The sequence below is a fragment of the Bos javanicus genome, chromosome 11 (assembly GCF_032452875.1).
Source record: "Bos javanicus breed banteng chromosome 11, ARS-OSU_banteng_1.0, whole genome shotgun sequence".
NCBI classification, from domain to species: Eukaryota; Metazoa; Chordata; class Mammalia; order Artiodactyla; family Bovidae; genus Bos; species Bos javanicus.
Window position 1 is genome coordinate 25,642,170 of NC_083878.1, and position 22,771 is coordinate 25,664,940.

Genomic DNA, 22,771 nt, shown 5'->3' on the forward strand with positions numbered 1-22,771 from the left:
GGAGCTTGTATGCAAACATGCTATGGTACATGCTTTGGTACAGAGTACCTGCTGGTAAAAATATTTTTATTATTATAGAACTGCTTTTATTTCATTTTAAATGGAGAAAAAGGGTATGCTGGCCTTTTCCAGTGAGCTGTTTATTAGAGCCAGTTTCATAATTATTCTACCATGGTTATCATTATGTTGTACCAACAATTACCTGACTTCTCACCAGCCGTGTCTTCTCAGAACAAAAAGAAATGTTAAGCTGGCAACTTTCCATCAAGTGTGGGATACACAGATGCCTAACCAGGTAATTAATTCAGGATCACAACAAACACATTTTGAGCTGAATAGTGCAAAACCACCAGGGAATTTCCTGTTCTTTTTAGGACAAAACTTTGGACACTAAATTAACTTCTTTCCATGCCTCTTCCTACAGCTCTTTACTAGTAGGCTCTATTTATTTAGTGTTAGGTGGTTTTCTTTCAAAGAGAAACAAATTATATTTGAAATATAAATCTTTCTGCAGTAGGAAATGATCATATCAAACCCTCTTCCCTCTAAACTGCCTGATCAAACCCTCAAACATCAATAAAATAATTATAACTGGTTGCTCACCTGTGAAGTATTTTAAAATATTTAGACTCTAAAAGCTGAACCAAGTGTACATTCAATTACTGAAATGGTTTCTTCAGATAACTAGGATGAAGTGGACGTGGATGAGGTTATGACCTATCCAAGCTATGAGTTTCAAGATAACTGTCTTTGAGTGACACTCTGAAATTACAAATTAAAAACGGTAAGCCAGGAGAAGGCAATGGCACCCCACTCCAGTACTCTTGCCTGGAAAATCCCATGGATGGAAGAGCCTGGAAGGCTGCAGTCCATGGGGTCGCTACTAGTCGGACACGCCTGAGCGTCTTCACTTTCACGCATTGGAGAAGGAAATGGCAACCCACTCCAGTGTTCTTGCCTGGAGAATCCCAGGGACGGGGGAGCCTGGTGGGCTGCTGTCTATGGGGTCGCACAGAGTCGGACACGACTGAAGCGACTTAGCAGCGGCAGCGGCAGCGAAAAACAAAATCAGCAGCAAAACGTATGCAATAGCGACACCTGCTGGGTGTCTGAGGAAGTGGGGAGGGCTGGATTTAGAAAAGCAGAAAATCCTGAGGTTTGTAGATTAAATCACTAAAATGGATAAATGTTTTCTGTGATACTAAGTAAGAATCTTTTTGTTACTGCAACCAAGAAAATGATAGTAAACAGTGTAGACATCAAATAAGTCATTTATTCTGACTCCCCTTTCCCCAGGTTCCTTCTAACAGCCAAGAGGCTATGGTTTCAGTGGGTGGTAGAATATGATTTCTTAACAATGGCACAAATACTTTTTATTGGGGGTCAAGGGGTAGGAGCTTGTAATGGCTCTTTTAATAATGAGGATGGCATGTGTAGGTCACTGAAGGCTTAAACATGCAGACAGTAAAAAACTTATTTGTAAGAAGTTAATGCTTAATTCTCCCAGGATCCAACATTTGGAACATATTTCTTACTTCACTAAAATGGAATAAAAATTGAAATTTGGACCAAGTGGGCTGTTTGCTAACTAATCCAACTCTTACAACCAGCCAAAAATGGGTGGGGGGGAAATCATATGTTAAAACCCAATTCTGTGTAGTCAATTCAGAGAAAAATGCAGACTGGCTCTGGTTGGACATTGGAGGTCCTGGGGGATGAGAAAGGTTAATTCAGGCCTGCAGGTGGCCTGCACCTGGGAACAGAGTCAATATTCACTGTGGTAGCCTCACTTCCTACAGTAGCTGCAATAAACGAGGCAGCCTTGAATGAATGAACCTAAGAAAAAATCCTCTGTGGGACAGAAGACTAGATTCACCAAAGGGAGGTTGGGGGACGAGGCGCGGTGTGAAGGGGAGAAGATGCTGGAGTTTCTGTTGAACACTTCCCTGTTGACTGAGTGGAGGAATAACCCACCCCACCCCAATCCCACAAATCCTTCTTCAACAAGCTGTTTTTGTTCTTGGAAGCGTTAACTGATTCGCTGCTGCAGGAGAATCCAAAGCCCTAAGAACTAGGGTGTCCTCCCCTTCCTTTCCTTCCAGAAGAGCCAGCAGCCTCAGGCAAGCCAAAGTCCTTTCCTCCCGAATGCGCAGTCTCGTGAACTCTGCGGACTTCAAAAATTCAGCAGTGGGAGGCAGCACTCTGAAGAGCTGGGAGAGGAGGTGGCATTGCTCCGACGCAGTCCTCTGAAGGTGACGGAGCATCTCGGGGCTGAGGGGACGCCAGCTGGACTGAGAAAGGAGGCGGAAGAGGTGCTTGTAGAGGTATTTCACGAAGATCAGGGTCTCGGCCCAAAAGTTGATTTCCGTTTTTTCAAACGGGTAGTCTTCTTCCACCTGAATCAGATGAAAAAGCCAAAACCCAGCCTTACGGGGGTGTTGACCCAGCCCCAGTCCAGAGCAGAGTCCTGGCTGATGCAGAAGCAGCATGTCCCCTCCCCCATCCGACAGCGGGCCCGCTTGTGCCTGTCAACACCCCTGTACACACACCACCTGCAGCCTTGAAGGTCGCCTTCTATTTTCACTCATTGTACTTCTCCACCGGAGAGGAATTCCTCCTCCCCAGACTTAACATGACCTTTGATAAGGATGTGTTTGTGGTTCTCAGCCAAGATACCTTGGGGGACTAGTGCTGAAAAGGGGACCTCAACGCAGAAGGGGACCCTAGACCTGAAGGTGCATCTAGAAATCAGGAGAGGGGAAGGGAGATGTGAGCAGCAGAGCAGAGAGCGAAGTATTACCAACATGAGACACTGCTCTCTGAGGATGAAACCCAATTTCTATAATGCTGGGGACTTTCAAGGTCATTTTTATTGTAGTCACTCTATCTTGTCTCCAAATTTCCCATAAACAGACTGCTTTTTGAACTCTTGGCCTGCTGGGGATGCCAAGAAGGCCAGCTGAGTCAGACACTAGTGAAGAGGAATTTCAGTTCTCAAGATGCTTTTGCTGCTTATCTGGGTCCTCAGTTTCCCCATCTATTGACTGCTCCCCCTGGAGCAGTTTAATAGTTTTATTTTTTAATAAACATAATTTTAATTTTAATAAAATAGCAGTTTATTAAACCTGGAGGGGTTTAATAGTTTTCTTCTAGTGGCCGAGACCCTGGAAGGACCCTGATTCTCTGGGAGTGTTTCAGCTTCACACCTAATTGTGGGGAGCCCTTGGTTACTCTAATGTTGATGAATAAGCATTCTCCATAATTAAACTATCAACTTCCAAGGGACCTCTTTCGAAGTCCCCTCCCCAACTCTGATGGGAAGGCTTACCATTGGAACCCCTGAATCAGCAGGAGAGCTGCCCGAGCAGCACCCAGCAGGCTGGGGTCATGTGGAGATTTTGTTAATCGGTTACTACTGTGTATCTGAGCATCCGGAAGCACACTTTCAAGCCATATCAAGCTGACAAAAGCCTGTTAAGTGCTGCCTCCAGTGGGCGTAGGTAGGACGCTCTGACACACCTCCGCCGCCTGACACCCTAGGGATTACCTGATGTGCGCTCTCCTCACAGGCCACGAGGTCCTCACCCTCTCCCAACAGCCATCCCAGCAGGACTGGGAGTCCAGGGGTCAGCTGATCCCACTGCTGGAGCAGGTCACACAGCACAGCCAGAGCCAGATCCAGTGCGCTGGAGGCATCCACCTGACAGAAGGCAAATTCTGCAAAGATGAGAGAGGTGAGCCATGAATGTGCTGCTGAGAGCCAACTGGGAGTCTGTGCAGGATTCTGAGGCAGCGAAAGTCCCAGGTAAGATCACTGCCACCACCTGGCAGGGAAGCTGGTGGGAGAGGCTCACTAAGGGTTATTTGCTGTCTATACACTAGAATGAATCATAGGCCTGAACCCCACCATTTCCGTGCCCCCTATCCCAGTGTGGATAGAAGCTGCCCCATCTACAGGAATCTCTCCCCTCAACCCAGCTGGAAGGATATCAGGAAAGCATCCCACCCAGCATTTCCTCTGCAGGCCTGCTGACAATGCCTGACCTCCATCACTTTGCCCCTTCCTCTAAAACAAGTCCCATTGAGCACATGACACATTAAATCTCTCACATCTCTGAGCAGGGCATCAGCAAATTTTTTCTTAAAGAGCCAGAAGGTAAATATTTTAGACTTTGGGAGTCTTTTTAATATTTATTTGTTTGGCTGCACCGGGTCTTAGTGGTGGTATGTGGGATCTAGTTCCCTGGCCAGGGATCGAACCTGGGCCTCCTGCACTGGCAGTCTTAGCCACTGGACCATCAGGGACATTCCAACTTTGCAAGTCTTATGGTCTCTGTCACAATTAACTCTGCGGAAAGCAGCCATAGACAATATGTAAACAAATGGTTGTGGCTACTAGGTTCCGATAAATCGTTATTTATATTCCAATAAAATTGGACTTTCATGTGATTTTTAGGTATCAACAAATAATAATTCTTCTTTTTATTTTTTCCAACCATTAAAAAAATGTAAAAGCCATTCGCAGTTCACAGGCTGTACAATGACAAGTTGTGGTTGTTTAATTGCTAAGTCATTTCAGACTCTTTGCAACCCCATAGACTGTAGCCCATCAGGCACCTCTGTCCATGGGATGTCTCAGGCAAGAATATTGGAGTGGGATGCCATTTCCTTTTCCAGGGGATCTTTCTAACCCAGGGCTTGAACCTGTGTCTCCTGCTTGGCAGGCAGATTCTTTACTACAGAGCCAGCTGGGAAGCTCCCCAATGGCAGGTGGGGGGCTGGAATTAGCTCATAGTCCACTGCCCTCTGTGTTAGACTGAATTCATTTTTCAGATACTCATCTTCTTAGCTGACTGCGGGAAGGGTGCTCAAAGAGTAGAATGGGGCACAGAAAAAGGAAGTGGATGACTTGGGGAAACCATTGCTTACTTCACCATTTTGCCTTCAGTTCAGTTCAGTCACTGACTGAACTGCTCAGTTGTGTCCGACTCTTTGAGACCCCATGGACCGCAGCATGCCAGGCTTCCCTGTCCATCACCAACTTCCAGAGCCTACTCAAGCTCATGTCTGTTGAGCCGGTGATATCATCCAACCATCTCATCCTCTGTGGTCCCCTTCTCCTCTTGCTTTCAATCTTTCCCAGCATCAGGGTCTTTTCAAATGAGTCAGCTCTTCGCATCAGGTGGCCAAAGTGTTGGAGTTTCAGCTTCAGCATCAGTCCTTCCAATGAATATTCAGGACTGATTTCCAGATGGACTGGTTGGATCTCCTTGCAGTCCAAGGGACTCTCAAGAGTGTTCTCCAACACCACTGTTCAAAAGCATCAATTCTTCGGTGCTCAGGTTTCTTTATAGTCCAACTCTCACATCCATACATGACTACTGGAAAAACCATAGCTTTGACTAGATGGACCTTTGTTTGGCAAAGTAATGTCTCTGCTTTTTAATATGCTAATTTGGTCACAACTTTTCTTCCAAGGAGCGTCTTTTAACTTCATGGCTGCAGTTACTATCTGCAGTGATTTTGGAGCCCCCCAAAATAAAGTCTGTCACAGTTTCCATTGTTTCCCCATCTCTTTGCCAGGAAGTGGTGGGACCAGATGCCATGATCTTAGTTTTCTGAATGTTGAGCTTTAAGCCAACTTTTTCACTCTCTTCTTTCACTTTCATCAAGAGGCTCTCTAGTTCTTCTTCGCTTTCTGCCATAAGGGTGGTATCGTCTGTGTATCTGAGGTTATTGATATTTCTCCTGGCAGTCTTGATTCCAGCTTGTGCTTCATCCAGCCCAGCATTTCTCATGATGTACTCTGCATATAAGTTAAATAAGCAGAGTGACAATATACAGCCTTGACGTACTCCTTTCCCGATTTGGAACCAGTCTGTTGTTCCATGTCCAGTTCTAACTGTTGCTTCTTGACCTGCATACAGATTTCTCAGGGGGCAGGTCAGGTATTCCCATCTCTTTCAGAATTTTCCACAGTTTATTGTGATCCACACAGTCAAAGGCTTTGGCATAGTCAATAAAGCAGAAGTAGATGTTTTTTTGGAACTCTCACTTTTTCGATGATCCAACAGATGTTGGCAATTTGATCTCTGGTTCCTCTGCCTTTTCTAAATCCAGCTTGAACATCTGGAAGTTCACGGTTCATGTACTGTTGAAGCCTGGCTTGGAGAATTTTGAACATTACTTTGCTAGTGTGTGAGATGAGTGCAATTGTGTGGTAGTTCTTTGGCATTGCCTTCCTTTGGGGTTGGAATGAAAACTGACCTTTTCCAGTCGTGTGGCCACTGCCGAGTTTTCCAAATGTGCTGGCATATTGAGTGCAGCACTTTCACAGCATAATCTTTTAGGATTTTTAGACAGTCCTAAATATGGGTTTGAAGGGAGGCTCAGGGCATTGACATTTCCGTTAACAACCCTGCGCCTACCACCACCAACCTAGAGCAGGCCTGAAATGTGGGACTGAAATCTTGCCACACAGATAGTACATTTCTACAGACCCATCCATACATCAATGCTGTTTTTCAATGACCCACTTGTACTGAGACCTCATCTTTCTCAAATCCACATCTTCACTGCAGCCCACAGACCTTGTCCTTGACCATTTGGCCCCCAAAGAGACTTGCTCAACACACAGGGAGAAGCCTCAGAGTCTGGAATAGAAAGCTGAGTTCCCTAGCGTGTTGAGCCAGCCTCTGGGGACCTGTTAAGTGCCAATCCCCTAACCAGGTCCTTTCTCTCCAGTCCTTCAACATCCTCTGGCTTGGGTGTTACCTTTCTTAATTCACAGATGAGGAATCCAGGCACAGTTAGGTTATCTCACTTGCATACAGTCAGAAAGCTTTAAGTGGCTATAAAGAAACTGGAATTGACAGCAAGTTTCATGGTGTATGCAGAGTGCAGATTTGGAGAACTAGTACCAGCATTCCTGAGACGTAGTTCTTCATGGTGAGAGCAACAGAGCTGATGACCCTCCATCAGGGCCAGCACTACACTGAGCCCATGAAGTGGGGCCTGGGCTCACAGAAGCAGCCCAAGGACCAATGTCACCATCTTCAGAGCCCAAAATCAATTCCCCAGGTCACCTGCCCCTTAGGCTCTGCAGCTTGGCATCAGGCTTCAAACTGGGAACAGAAAAAGTTGAGGCGACGTGTGAAGGTGCATTTTTGGCTGCAGGTCTGAGCCATGTGTTGGTCTAGGCTTTGCCTATGACACAATCTCTATTTTTTATCTCTGCTGACTCCCCTGTGTAGTTCTCAACTACTTTAGAGTCTGTAAGGGGAAGAGAACACCATTAATTGGCATCTTTCAAGCCCCAAAGACTGAAAATATACATGCAGACTAGCATACAATGAAACACACAGCAGATGCTCAGAACATTCCAGTTTATGACTCTGGAGATTATGAAACTTCCTTTACCCCACTTGATTTGGATTGAATACTAACACAGGGACAGCCACAAAGAAAGCAAGCAATAAGTTGATAATAACAGAGACTTTCCTTTTATTTGAATCCTTGCTTGTCCCACCACCAGAAGGGAGGTATCCTTATTTAATAAATGAGGAAGGTGTGCTCACAGAGGTTGGGTATCGGGTCCAGAATCTCACAGTTAGCAGTGGTGGCACTGAGCTAATAAGCATCTTTCAGTCACAGGCCATGCCCACCCTGCAGGGAAGCCTTGGAGAAACACTCCCAGTACCCCATGGAGATGAGGAAGTCAGACTCAGTTTTATTATTTTTATATAAAAGTGGGGCTTCCCTGATAGCTCAGTTGGTAAAGAATCTGCCTGAAATGTGGGAGACCTAGGTTCAGTCCCTGGGTTGGGAAGATCCCCTGGAGAAGGGAAAGGCTACCTACTCCAGTATTCTAGCCTAGAGAATTCCATGGACTACATAGTCCATAGGATTGCAAAGAGTTGGACACGACTGAGAGACTTTCTCTTTTCATGCATTAAAAAGAGCTCCCAGCTGAGGGTCATATTTTGAAGAAAGGGTCAAAGCTGTAAGTCCTCTATACTGTGGCATCAGCATCAGGTCAGCTTCTCTTGAAACCTTCCAGAAAAATCTTCCCTCTGATTCACCACTTATCCCTCCCTGCCCTGGCTCTTCTTTTTGTCTCCTTAAGGCAAGGACTGAAAGCTCTATGGGGAAGAACATAGTTTCATCCACCAGCAAAACCAGTGCCTGCAGCTTGTGCAACACTCCCAATGGGTCCATGAAGACCACTCGGAAGTTATCAGAGATGCCACCAGGAAGGCCAGACTGTTGCACCTGCCCCGCCTAAGGACTGATGTCCCCTGTCCTGCACCATGTAGTTGGGCATCACACTTAGAAAGTGCCAGGGGAGTCCTGGGAATGACTGAAGCTCTAGAGGAGAGCTGGTGTGTTGCCTGGAAGTGAATCTACTAGAATTATAACCATCCAAACACTGACCCCACCAAGTGAGGAGAGACGAGGAAGGGGAGCTGGGATGGGGGTGAGGGGAGGATTAGATAGATTTAGACCTCCTGCTTGAGGGGCCAGATGCACCTTGCCAAGTTCCTTCTTTTATTACTTTACCCTGGACTAAAACAGCTCAGCCAGAGCAGCCCAGTCTCTACTGGCTGAATGCCTTCTGAAGAGGAGGCTGAAGGGTAGGGAAAGGGATTTTCAACATAACCCTGCAGACCAGCCAGGTTCTCACAGGCTTCTCTCAAGGAAGCAAGAAAGCAAGTGGCCAAGCAACAGGAGTGTTGGAGGAATCTGTTGTGTGTCCGGAACAGCCAAAACAATCTGGAAAAATACAACAGAACTGGAGGACTCACACTTCCTGATTTTGAAACTGGTATAAGGATAGACATAATATAGATCAAATGGAATAGAATTGAGTGTCCAGAAATAAGTTCTCACAATTACAGTCAATTGATTTTTGACAAGGGTGTCAAAATAACTGGTTGGGGGAGGAACAGTCTTTTAAACCAAGGGAGCAAAGACAACTGAATATTCACATGCAAAAGAATGAAACCATGCCCCTACCTCAAAACATACATGAAATTAACTCAAAATACCTCAAAACATACATGAAATTAACTCAAAATATATCAAAACTAAAGTTAACAAGTAAAACTATAAAACTCAGAGAAATATAGGAGTAAGAAATGGTTTTTTAAACATGACATCAAAAGCACCAGCAATAAAAGAAAAATTAGACTTCATCAAAATTGAAAACTTTTATACTTTAAAGGACATTATTAAGAAAGTGAAAAGAAAATTCACAGAACTGGAGAATATACAAGGGGTATGTATTTTAAACACATAAAGTGAAAGTGAAAAGTGAAAGTGAAAGTCTCTCAGTTGTGTCCGACTCTTTGTGACCCCAAGAACTGTACAGTCCATGGAATTCTCCAGGCCAGAATACTAGAGTGGGTAGCTTTTACCTTCTCCAGGGAATCTTCCCAACCCAGGGATCGGACCTAGGTCTCCCGCATTGCAGGCAAATTCTTTACCAGCTGAGCCACAAGGGAAGTCCAAGAATACTGGAGTGGGTAGGCTATTCGTTCTCCAGCAGATCTTCCTGACCCAGGAACCGAACCAGGGCCTCCTGCATTGCTGGTGGATTCTTTACCAAATGAGCTATCAGCGAAGCTCTTAAAACCCAATCATAAAAGACAAATAATCCAGTTAAAACATGTGCCAAGGGTTGGAACAGACATTTCTTTAGAAAAGATATACAAATGATCAATAAGCACATGCAGAGATGCTTAGCATCATTAATCATCAGGGAAATACAAAGCAAAACCACAATGAGAAACCCCTTCATACTCACTAGTGTCACTTGAATCAAGAAGACATATGCTAAGTTTTGGTAAAAGATGTGAAAAAATGAAAACTTCCATAGATTGCTAGTAGGAATGTAAAATGGTGCCAGCCACTTTGGAAAACTGTCTGAAACTCTCTCCAGCTCTTAGACATATACATATACCTAAAAACATATGTTCACACAGAAACATGTACATGAATGTTCATAAGACCATTATTCATAAAAGCAAATAAGTGGAAACCACAATGTTCATGAACCAATGAAGGGATAAATAAATGTGGTACATCCAAACAATGGAATACGATTCAGCTATAAAAAGGAATGCAGTACCGATACATGCTACAATGCAGATGAACCTAGAAAACATGCTAAGTGAAGAAGCCAGGCACAGATCACATACTGTATAATTCCACTCATATAAAATGTCCATAACAGGCAAATCATACAGACAGAAAAGTAGATTAGCGGTTGCCAGGGGTTGGAGAATAGGGAGAATGAGGAATGGCTGCTGATAGATAGAGTGTTTCTTTTTAAGCTGATGCAAATGTTCTGGAATCAGATAGTGTTGATGGTTGTACAACCTTATGAATATACTAAAGTTTGTATACATGTACACTTAAATTTTACATATTTTTTGCTATATGATGTATTTTATGGGGGGGGGGGTAGGCATGAAGAGTGTGGAAGGCTGAAAAATGGCCTCCCAAAAGATACCTATGTAAAGTCCCTGGACCTTGTGAATGTTAATTTACTTGTAACAACGGTCTCTATAGATGTGATCTGGTTGATGATACTTAGATGAGGAGATAATCCTGTATGATCCGGGTGGCCCCTAGATATCATCACCATTGTCCTAATAAGGGGGAGGGGGATTTGACACTAGACACACATAGAAAGAAGGGCTTCCCTGGTGGCTCAGATGGTAAAGAATCTGCCTGCAATGCAGGAGACCTGGGTTCAATCCCTGGGTCAGGAAGATCCCCTGAAGAAGGAATGGCAACCCTCTCCAGTATTCTTGCTGGGGAATTTCATGGACAGAGAAGCCTGGTGGGCTTTAGTCCATGGGGTTGCAAAGAGTTAGATACAACTAAGTGACTAACATACATGTAACACACACAGAGAAAGGAGAAGGTGATGTGAAGACAGAGGCAGGGCGAAAGTGATCCTAACGAGGAAATGCGGACAGCCTCCAGAAACCGGAAGGGGCAAGGACTGGATTCTTCCCTAGCACCTGCAGGAGGAGTGTGGCCCAGCTGACACCTTATTTTCTGGCTTCTGGTCTCCAGAGCTGTGAGACAATAAATTAGTGTTGTTTTAAACCACCAAGTTTGTGGTCATTTGTTACAGTAGCCAGAGTCAACTAATATGGAAGAACCTATTAAGGGTAGGTTGTGGTATTTCTCTTTGGAGTGGTGAAAATGTGTGAAAATTGTGCTGATGATTGCATTACTCCATGAGTATGTTAAAAAACACTGCCTTGTACTCTTTAAATGGGTGACTTGTATGGTATATGTATGCTATATCTCAGTAAGACTAGGATGTTAAAAAAAAAAAAAAATCTGCTATGTGCTCAAGTTGGTTCCGGTTGCTTGGAGGAAGCCTGACCACAGAGTCTGTCTGGAAAGGGCCAGTCTACTGAGGGGACTGGACAAACATCTAGAGCCTCATACATGCTTGTAGGGCCTAGTTCTCAGGTGCTGGAGGGCTCTGCAGAGGTGAATGGTTGGTCGGAAAGAAGGCTCAAGAAGGATTCCTGGAGGAGCTGGGACTCTGCCTGGCCCTTCACCACACAATCAGGAAATGGGAGCTAATGGTCTGCTTTGAGCCAGTGATATGCTAAGTACTGTAGAAAACAAAGCAAGAGACTAACACCTCCTGTCCTGTCCTCAGGAAGCTGGTGGTCTGGATGGGAAGGTCAGGCAAACACTCAGGCAACGGTGAGGAATCAATGGAGTGGTCTGGATCCCAAGAGCCGCAGGAGCCAAGGAAGGGGAGAGGTCAGCGTCGGGGAATAAACCACCTCCAAGACTCTCCCCGCACTAGCTAAGGGAGTGCTTCAAGTGGGGAAGGGTTGCTGGTACACACGTGTCTGGGGCTGCCTACGCAAGGCAGACTGGGTTAACACTCAGTCATTTGGAAGCAAGTAGGAAGCCCAACAAATGGGCATTTAGAACTGGTTAATCCTACGCTTCCATGCGCAAGAATGGATAACTCACTTGGATTGCAGCGGAGGACAGCGGACAAGAGGCTGCAGGGCTGCTGCCGCACAGGCCTCCTCTCGCTACTGCCCTGACCATGTCAAGGTCTCCTGCCAAGGCAGCCACCTGGGGATCAGAAGCCATCTGACTTGCTCCCCTGCCATCTTCTTCCCCACCTCCATGAAGAGGCCCACCTTGGGGCTGGGAGCTGAAGACCTAGGCTTCACCCAGTGTGCTGGATCATTCAAAGTGGTAGCTTAGTCAATGTCCCAACTAAGACATGTGATCTTTCATTTCTAGGCAGGTTTGGGGTCATTTTCAACTGTACTGATTAAAGTGAAAATGCTGACATGGATTTTTTTCTGTGTTGCCAACCATGAAAACCAATTCAGACCATGGATTAGAAACCTACCATTTGATTATAAAGTATTATGAGGGAGATGCCTTTGAGACTAAGACCATTGGTCAAGCCTCTTTCCCAGTCTTTTCCAAGAGAGGTCAAGTCAGCCCAGGAAATGCTGAGCAAATGGTGAGGAGTTGGATTCTCCCTCCCACCAGCTCTAGAGAATCCTGTCAGGCATTTGTGGAAAACCCCTCAACCCTGCCATCCACCCAACTCCCCTCACCATCCATTTACCCATCAATTCAAGCTTTTATCTCCCCACAAATACTTGTTGATCACCAGATAGGGGTTTTGTTGTGGGGATGGGAAAGGGAGGGGGGAAGCTGTGAGAAACATGAGAAAAATTCCAGGCCCTTCTCTCAGACAGCAAACAGTTTAGTCAGAGGCAAGATGACACATATGAAGTGTCAGGAAGTAGTCAAAGATGGTGCACAACACGGACTGATTATACCATTCCTAGCTGTAATGAAAGGACAGAAAAGGGAAAAAAGAAAGAGTGCGGGGTGGAAGAAGGGGGAGCTTGAGAGAGGAGACGCTTGTGCAGATGAGGGTCAGAGGACAAGCAGAGCTGGGATGAAGGGGAGGAGTAGGGAGATTAGACTGGCCTGTTGAGGAGGCAGGTTTGGGGGAGCTGGAGGTGAAGATGGAGGGGCAGACAGTCTAGGGCAGGTTTGGTGATGGGGGAGGGGGATGGGCAAAGCTGAGTGAGTACAACTGTGCTTTCTTTTTTCTGAGTGAAAATATTTTAAGGCTTCATCAGGCTGTTTCTAGACCAGCTTCCTCATTTCCAGTGTTCTCCATGGATTTCTTCACATCCCCTCAGGAGGTCAAGAGCCAGTATTACAACTAGTCACGAGAAACAACCGTGGGACCAAAGCCTGGCTCAGCTGCTGACTCTGCCATTCAACTCTTGCAGGGGCTCCAGGAGGCTCACTGGCCCCTGCCTCGGCTGACCCTTGACCCCTAGAGCCCAGGTTCTCTGCTCTCCAGTAGCCAGGGCTCAGAGGTGGGACTTCCAGGCACCTCAGTCAGTGAGAGAACTTCCTAAACTATCAGAGGTCATCACCTCAGACTTTACCACATAACAGAGCTCCCACATGCCCCTAACCTCAGAGAAATGACCCAGAGGAAGGTTCTATCCTAAGGAACAGAGACAGGTTGGTCCCTCCGGTGGCTCTGATGAACCGAGCAGGAAATCTGGGTCGGGGAACATGGTATCTGTGGTATCAGTCTCTGTTCTTTATATGAATATTTTGAAAATTTCATCAAAAAAGAAGCCAATGTGCCGGTCGGTGCTCCCAAGGGCAGCCCAGCAGTAACTGAGACCACTGCCCATGCATCCGCTGCTGGACGTCGTGCCCTGGATGACAGCCAGCCCCTCCCCTCACTCCCAACCTGCCCATGGTACTAAGTCTGGCCGGGAACTCAGACTTCAGCTGGCTCAGGTAGACCCCTCTCCCTCCTCCTCCTTCTTTTTCTTTTGGTTTCTTAAGCCCTGAAAACCATTGTTTAAAAGACAGGACACATGGAGGCAGAACCCAATCAAAGGCACACAGCTCAGGGGTTCCCAGGCCCCAAGGGACCCAGCAGACGTACCCAGCAGGGGTGCAGATGGACTATTGGGTCTTCACACAGCTGTTTGGGACAGCTCATAAGGTTTTTTAAAAACCAGGGAGATTTTTCATAAAAATCCAAATGTCCAGCATCTTTTGAAAATTCAGAAAATTGGAACTTAGTATCTCTAGGTCTGTAGTTTAATGGGCTGCCTGGAGCACAGAAGTGGCCACGCACTACAGGAGGCATCTGTGTGCCCTGTCTGGGACCATCATACTGCCTCCCACCTCACCCCTGCAGGCATGTGGGCTTGTGATGCTGAAACAGGGTACCCACGAGGGCAGCAGGCCTCCAGCCAGCCCCTTATCTTATAGACGAGACCCACGACCAAAGGCCTCTCCTCACATCAGCCCCACGCCCCTCTCCCTACACCTTTCATGGCTTTGTTTCCTCATCATTCCCTGTCTGACAGATGTTCCTCATCTTGACTTAGCCAGGCCTTCTTGGCCCTCAGGACCCAACTCATTTTTGGTTGTCACAATTCAAAGGAGGTGGGTGCTATTGGCATGAGCTGGGTAGAGGCCAAGAATGCTGCTAAACATCCCATAATGCCCAGGACAGCTCCCTCTCTGAAATGTCAACTGTGCTGAGGCTGAGAAACCCTGCTTTAACCTTCCCCACAACCCTGCACAACTGCCGAGTCCCTTCCGTGAAGTCTCTGCAAGTAAATGGAGGGAGGGATGGAGGGATGGAACTCTCAGTGTCATTAGGAACCAGCGGCCTGACTCTCTATTTGGGGAAGACAAGGAAGACCTCATCTCCTCACATCCCTTTTCTGGAAGGCAATCCCTAGGCGCACCCTCCACTCCCAGCTCTCTGGGCAGAGGTGGGGCAGCACATGGAACTCAGTCACGTGAGATGAACAGCCTGCTACAGAGCCCTTTCTGTCTGGAAGTGGAAACATTTTCCAATTCTGAAGGGAAAGGATAAAAATACCATCGTTTGAAGTTTTAAAAATAGTTCGGGGGAAAAAAATCTTTCAAATATTAGTAATTTGCTTTTTCTTAATTTTCCAGCTGTTTTCATATGGAACAGAGGGCCTGGGTTCCCAAAAGTTCCTAAGGACCCAGTTCCCAAAGATGGAGATCCCCACGGATACAGTCATGTGCCTGATACACACATTTCCTGGTGACCTATTGTGAAACCAGAAATACTGCAGCAAATTCCTTGCTTCCATAAAAAAAAAAAGATACATATATTTAAAAACCTTTATTTTTAAAGTTAAAAAAACTACAATTTAGAAAATGTGGGTCCACCTCAAATCACTGGGTAAATCTGAGTGCTAAGTCATTTCAGTCTTGTCCAACTCTTTGTGACCCTGTGGACTGTAGCCCACCAGGCTCCTCTGTCACTGGGGATTCCCCAGGCAAGAATACTGGAGTGGGTTGCCATGCCCTCCTCCAGGGGATCTTCCTGACCCAGGGATCGAACATGCATCTCTTATGTCTCCTGCGTTGGCAGGTGGGTTCTTTACCACTAGCCCCACCTGGGAAGCCCATATATATGTATTTTCCTCCCCTCACCCCCATTTAAAAAATGGATACAGTCAACATGAATGAGAACAAATAAGCATTTCCTAAAAGTGTGCACTTATTCAGTAGGGCTACACTTTACCAACAAGGGGTTGATAAATTATAGCTGGTTAACAGTGTCCTTGGCTCAAAGCTTATAAAAATACTTGTATTTGTTCACTTCTAACCACACCAAAGAATAAGACATGGGTTCAAACAAATATCACCCTCAGGCAGCAACGCTACGGACAAGACCTGGTCCTTCTAGAGGCTTGCATCTTGAGGAGAGGGGAGCGGCCCTCACTGCCTCTCCTTTCCAGGGACTACAGTTCTGTGTGTGATACTCAGTCCTATTTCTTGTGGTAACCTCCCAAGGTCAGCAGGAAGAGTGAGTCACACATGGGCTTTGTCCGTGGCCCTTCCAGAGCAGGATAACCAAGGCGTGTCCCTGGGGCCCTGGTGGGTGGCAGGGCCACAGGGAGAGGACTGAGTTGGATCCAGACCAGAGAGGCTCTGCATGATAACACTGGGCCCACACTTGGCATTCCTCTGTTCAGCGAGGACAAATCATGCCAGGCCCCTCCTGTGAATGTGCTAAGTCAGTGTCTGGTCCTCAGGTGAGCCAGGCCCTCTCCAGCATCCCCTGCACTCGGCCTGCTCCTTGTTGGTTTCACTCTGCTGAGCCTCCCAAAGTGGGCAATCACCTCCACCTCTTCGTGGAAAGTGAGCGCCTTGTGTGTTTTATCCTCTCTACACTGTCACTCACCCCAAAGCTCTCCTCCCAGGAGGGGCAATCTGACACCCATCTCCCTCTCTCCCTGCCTAGGGAGCCAGTGAGGGCAGGCAGGAGAGACTTCGATGGAAGCAGGGGTACAAAGAGGATGTCTAGAGATTGGGAAGTCCTTTTGGGGAGTGGAAAGAGGTTGGGCAACCTGAGATCCCTTCTTCCACCAGCCTCCTCTCCCTCTGCCTGGGCAGAGTTCAGTGGCTCTGCAGGTACATTCCACATGTCTTACTCACCAGCTTGGACCTTGCAATTTCCCTTTCCCTGAAATCACTCTAGCTTTCTCTGCTTTATTTCACTGTTGGAATTTCTTTCTCTTACAGGGAATTTCTTCTCAGCCTGAGTGCTCAGGACTGACTAGCTCCTTCTGAGCTCTTTGTGAGGCTTCTCTGGCCCTCAGATGGGGGACTGCCCAGCTCCCCTAAAACACTGGTGGGACATGGAGGATGGAGGATAAGGATGGTCTGAGTGTGTATCTAAAGACTAGAAATTTGAGACCAGAAACATCCAGGATGGGGGAACTTCCCTCATGGTCTAGAGGCTAAGACTCTGAGCTCCCAATGCAGACGGCCTGGGTTTGATCCTAGGGAACTAGATCCCACATGCCATGACGAAGATCAAAGATTCCACAACTGAGACCCAGTGCAGTCAAACAAACAAATAGCTACACTTAAAAAAAAAAGAAAAAGAAACATCCAGGATAGTCATTTTTCTCTCCTGAGAACTTTCCCACTATCACCTCCTGCCTTCTCCCAAATCCAGAAAACTCCTCTTTAGATGTCCACTCCTCATTCTCAGGCTTTTATGGCTCTAAACAGAACAAAGAGAGTCCTTGGTAATACAATGAGCAAAAGTGAAAAGTGAAAGTGTTAGTCATTCAGTTGTGTCTGACTCTTTGTGACCCCACGGACTGTAGCCCATCAGGCTCCTCTGTCCATGGAATTCTCCAGCAAGAATACTGGAGCAGGCTGCCATTCCCTTCTGCAGGGGATCTTCCCGACCCAGGGATCAAACCCAGGTCTCCTGCATTGCAGGAGGATTCTTTACAAAACAATGAATAAATGATTCTTAAACTCACAAAGTGATTTTAAGATTTATAAACACTGCTCAAAATATAAGTGCCTGTGATTTAAAAGTTCCTGGGGATTTTGTGTCTTGAAATTGAGTTCACTCCCAGGTCACCCACAGCCTTTCCTATCTGTGACCATCATTCCCCAACACCCTCCCTGGAAGTACTGTCAAAGGCATCGGAACTGCCTGCTGCCAAGACCCTGGGCTAGAGGAGGTGAGGCTGAGGCTGGAGAAGCCTGGGGAGGGTGAGGGGGAGGGAAGGGAAGGGAGAGGCCACAGAAAACAAGCCAAGGAAGTCATGATCGTTCAAGAGACTACAGGCTCTGGGTTTCGAGCAATTAAAAAGGAGAAAAGATCAAACTGTTGGCAGGATGGATTTAAATGAGCTGCTAGGAAGAGCGTCTGGGTCTTAAGGGTTTTGAGACCCTAGAGGCCACTGCTTAGAACAGCTCCTTTGCCTTCAGTATCAGCTCTTCCATGGGGAGGGTGGGAGGAGGGATTAAGAGGAGGAGGTACTCTGGGAAGAAGCAGGTTGTTTTTGACCTTGAGGATGTTTTGGTCTTGCTATGAATGTTACTGGTAACAACAATCAACATAAAACTAAACTGACAGTGGCTAAATAGCACAAGATAAAATTCATCATAACTGACCAAAGATGTCATTTTGTTGGTGACGTTGAAAACGGCAAACAATGATAACAACAACTATGGGGGAAAATGTGACTTGGTGGAAACAAACGAAACCAGATATGGTAAAACTCTTACTAAAATTTTTGACTGAAAAGGCAAACCTTCATTGCCAAATATATAGGTAAAAGAGTTGATACTTAAGAAAAAAAGAGAGAATGTTAGAAAATTTTAACTGCTCTATACCCACTCCAGTACTCTTGCCTGGAAAATCCCATGGATGGAGGGGCCTGGTGGGCTGCAGTCCATGGGGTCACTAGGAGTCAGACATGACTGAGCGACTTCACTTTATTTTTTCACTTTCATGCATTGGAGAAGGACATGGCAACCCACTCCAGTGTTCTTGCCTGGAGAATCCCAGGGATGGGGGAGCCTGGTGGGCTGCCATCTATAGGGTCGCACAAAGTCAGACACGACTGAAGTGACTTAGCAGCAGCGGCAGCAGCAGCATACAGAAAATTGGTCAAGGTATTAAACTGGCTTGATGGAGTTACACTGGAAAATAATTTCTTGATGAAAATTCATTAATGTTGGTATTGTTGTTGTTCAGTCACTAAGTTTTGTCTGACTCTTTGTGACCCCACAGACTGCAGCATGCCAGGCTTCCCTGTCCTTTACTATCTCCCTGAGTTTGCTCAAACTCATGTACATTGAGTCAGTGATGCCATCCAACCATCTCATTCTCTGTCACCCCCTTTTCCTCTTGCCCTCAATCATTCCCAGCATCAGGGTTTTTTGCAATGAGTTGGCTCTTTGCATCAGGGGGATAAAGTACTGGAGCTTCAGCTTCAGCATCAGTCCGTCCAATGAATATTCAGGGAATATTGGTATAATTCAGATTAAAAATTTGGGATCTTCCCAACCCAGGGATCAAACCCAGGTCTCCTGCAGTGCAGGCAGATTCTTTGCCATCTGAGCCACCAGGGAAGCCCCAGTGAACATTATGCCTAGAGAAAAGGGCAGGCATAAAAGGCCATATATGATTCCATTTATATGAAATATCCAGCATAGGAAAATTCATAGACACAGAAAGCAGATTAGTGGTTATGAGGAGCTGGGAGGGGAGGTTATGACAGGGAGTGACTGCTTAATGGAGATGGGATTTTTTGGGGGGAGTGATGACAATGTTCTGAAACCAGAGGGTGGAGATGGTTGCACAATATTATGAATTACTCAATGCCACTGAACAGTATACTTTAAAATGGTTAATTGTATGTTATGCGAATTTTCACTTTAATTAAAAAAAAAAAAATCCAAAACAGCAAAGACTCTTTGGGGATGGAGCCAGAGGGTGTGCCAAAGACAGAGGATGGTGGGTAATTGACTTCCGTACCTCTGTGGCTTTAAATAAGGGGTGGGTGAGAATGGGGCTCTTCAGTGAGTACTGCTCCCCAGGACACATTTCCCAAAGAAATGTGCCCTGCCTGCTCAGGACATGAGGTGTAGATGGATAGATGAGGGTGTACACAGGGATTAAGAGGGCAAAGAGGGAAGAGAGGCCAGCTCTCCCTCCCCGCTGAGCGTGCTGGCTCACACAGGGACAGAGATTTAGGGCTTAGAGGACTAGAAAGGCTGCAAGCAAGCCCAGGAGGGTGGTCTCAGTGGCCACTGAGGAGGGAAGCCTTGCTTTCCTATACCTCATCATGTTTGGTAATAAAGCAAGACATTTCACATCTAGAAGCACCTGCCAGGTAAGACTCGTATGTAAGTGGAGCCCGTGAAATAGAGTTTTATGCACAGAGCAGAGATCAGGTCACAAAGCTGTAAGAAGTCTCTTTACCCGAATGACACAGACCCAATCGTCTGGCTTCCATTTCATTGCCTGAGTCTGTTTTATAGTCATGCTTTTTCATGAAAGCTTTTAAGGGAGGCTATTCCCTGATGTCATGTAAAAAAAATGTCTGAATACAATTACATTACAGAACAGCACTCTTGGAAGAGAACACAGCCACGAAGCTTGCTGGTGTCCTGTTTCCTTCTCTTTAAAAGCCATTTGTCCTCTCTCTAAAGACAGAAGCCCCCCAATCCCAGCTCTCCCGGTCCCTCTCTCTGTCAGAGGGCCCAGCAGCACTGAGCTGGGAAATGCATGCAGAACTGGGGACCCCCACCCCCAGGGATGTGGGTGGGCCATCAGGGAGTGGGGTCTGGCTCTGGGGCCTGGCACGCAGTCCTGAGCCACCTTGTCTAAGGTCACACATCTCACAGTCAAGGTGAGGAACTGAGCCTCCTTCTCCAGGCTTTCCCAGGAATTTCGGCCAGAACCTCCTTTCCACTTCTTCCCCCACCCACGTGCCTGATTCAGACATGCCCCCAGACTCGGGGAATGGTTTTCCTTAAATGCCCTTTTAAAGCTCTTCTCAATCAAAACCTGCTCTACTGTGAGCAAATTCTCCACATTTCTCACCCTTCCCTTGCTTCTTTCTTCTCCTGGCAGAAGGTGCCATGCTCCTAACTTTCCACAAGAGGCTCTTCATTTCCTGTCTCTGATGTGGACAGATCAGCCCACACCTTCTGTGACTTCTGGACAAGTCTTGCCTGCTTCTCACTCAATCTCTCTTCTTTTGAGGTCTGTACTAACCACCTCCCTGTTCTTGAGAACCTTATAACTAGAGACCTGGCCTTTCTCAATGACACAGAGTCACTGCCACTCAACTGGTGACATCAACATCCATAAAGATACCCCTCCCAGGATTTGGTTTCGCCATTCTTGATCCTTTTTAATTCCAATACTCTCCATCTCCCATTTCACCGAACACTCAACAATCATGATAGCATCTGAGACCCTGCTGTTGCTTAGAATGGTTTTGACTTCAAGATCTTAAATTCTAAGCTTTTGGGTCCCTTTTAAATGAATATCATCATCGCTAACATTTATGAAGCACTCATTATGTATAGTGCTTCATATAAATTAATCATATGTGTATTCATTACAATGATCTTTTGAAGGTTTTATGAGCCCCATTTTAGGAATGACGTAAGCAGAGACACGGGTGAGGATGTGGGATTTAAATACCAATGTCTATCCACTGTGGCTCCTACACTGTATGGCCTCTCTGATATTCCTAAAACAATGGTTTAACCTTTTACTTCTTCTACTGGAACTACCTTTTCACCCTAATCCTGACCACATCTTGACCCTGCCCTTCTGTCAGGCCATCACTTGTCTTTCTATGTATATCCTGGGCTCTCTGGGTTTGGGATGCTCTTCCTTGACCCATCTCCCTTATCAACTTGATCTTGTTCCAGGCTCAACAGTGCTCTATAACCATCTCTTCCCAAACCCATCTACTGTTCCACTGTGAGCCACTGATTTGCACTGGAGAGAGGCAGGATGCTCTTTAGGCTCTCTATGCATTCATGCTCTATTTCTTGGCCATGCAACATGCAGGATCTTAGTTCCCTGACCATGAATGGAACCTGTACCCCCAACAGCAGAAGCTCAGAGTCTTAACCACTGGACCACCAGGGAAGTCCCCACTGATGCTTTTTAATCTCAGCTGTCCTCTTGCTGCCCTCTCACCCCTGGCTATTCTTTCACTCATTTTTTTTGTGATTTCTGACTGAACTTCTATGTAAATTACTTCAACCATCTCCCTGTCCCTATATCCTACTCCCTAACCACTCATTCTTATAGATAATCTTGTCTTCTACAGAAGACATTCAACATAAGCTCAAACTTCTGTCCGCCCCAACTTCAAAATTTCTCTAAGGACTCTTTTGAAACGTTAGCTTGAAGGCAGAGCCAGGGCTAGGAAATGTGGTTTTAGGACAAGGGAGTAATGTCAATATTTATATGAGAGGCAGCCTAGAGAGGGAGAAGGAGAACAGAAAGACGCAGAGGAGGAAAGGGCGCTGTGGCTGCAGACAGGTCACAGGGTTGGCATAAGGTGCTGCGTGAAGAATGCGTGGAGGTTAAGGAGCATTTTTTGTTGTTGTTTTTGGCTTGGAAGGAAGATAGATAATATTACAGAGTGTGCGCCTGCGTGTCTAACTCTTTGTGACCCCATGGACTGCAGCCCACCAGGCTCTTCTGGCCATAGGATTCTCCAGGCAAGAATACTGGAGTAGGTTGCCATTTCCTGCTCCAGGGGATTGTCCCAACACAGGGATTGTACTCAGGTCTGCTTGCATTGCAGGCAGATTCTTTACCACTAAGCCACCTGGGAAGCCCATTACACAGTGTACTTACTTTTAAACTCCTTGAAGCCAGCTTCTGACCTTCCCACCACTGGACCTTCTCTTTCAACACTCATTTACGACATTTCCTCAATCCTTATACTCCTTGACCTGACCTTTTGATGGTGATTGGCACAGTTGACCAACCTCGCCCTCTTGAGTTTTTCCTTATGTGGGTTTCCTGATGCCAGAACTTCTTGGTTTTCTTGATGGGTTTTTGTTAACTTCCTTTGCTAGCTCCCCTCCCACACCATTACAATGGGCTCTGATGGATGCTCCCAACTTTCATTTCTCTCTCCCCACCCCCATTCATCCATTTATCTCTCTTTCCAAATATATTTATTGAGGCCCTACCATGTGCCAAGCACATGGCAGCTATTAAACTGTAGCTGAATTAACTTTAAAGTATAGCTCCGATCATGTTACTTACTTGTTCTAAAAGTTTTACTGGTTCTCCGGTGCAAATGATATCCAGATCCTTTGCCCTGGCACTCTGGGTTTCAGTGGACATGTGCTGTTTTGTGGCCCG

At 46.2% G+C, this 22,771-nt stretch overlaps 1 protein-coding gene across 7 annotated transcripts in view; it reads right to left on the bottom strand.

Moving 5' to 3' along the window:
* Positions 1 to 1,253: 1,253 nt before the first annotated feature.
* THADA (THADA armadillo repeat containing) overlaps positions 1,254 to 22,771 on the bottom strand; it is a 337,352-nt gene continuing 315,834 nt past the window's right edge. For 6 of the 7 annotated variants that reach the window (XM_061432209.1, XM_061432207.1, XM_061432204.1 and 3 more), the window contains 2 exons: positions 3,548 to 3,717; positions 1,254 to 2,396 (listed from right to left, as the gene is read on the bottom strand). In XM_061432209.1, the coding sequence (XP_061288193.1) occupies positions 2,001 to 2,396; positions 3,548 to 3,717 (566 nt within the window). In that variant the 3' untranslated portion in view covers positions 1,254 to 2,000. Of the gene's footprint in view, positions 2,397 to 3,547; positions 3,718 to 4,929; positions 7,273 to 22,771 lie in introns of those variants that run through there. The other variant, XR_009739347.1, reaches the window with a different exon arrangement.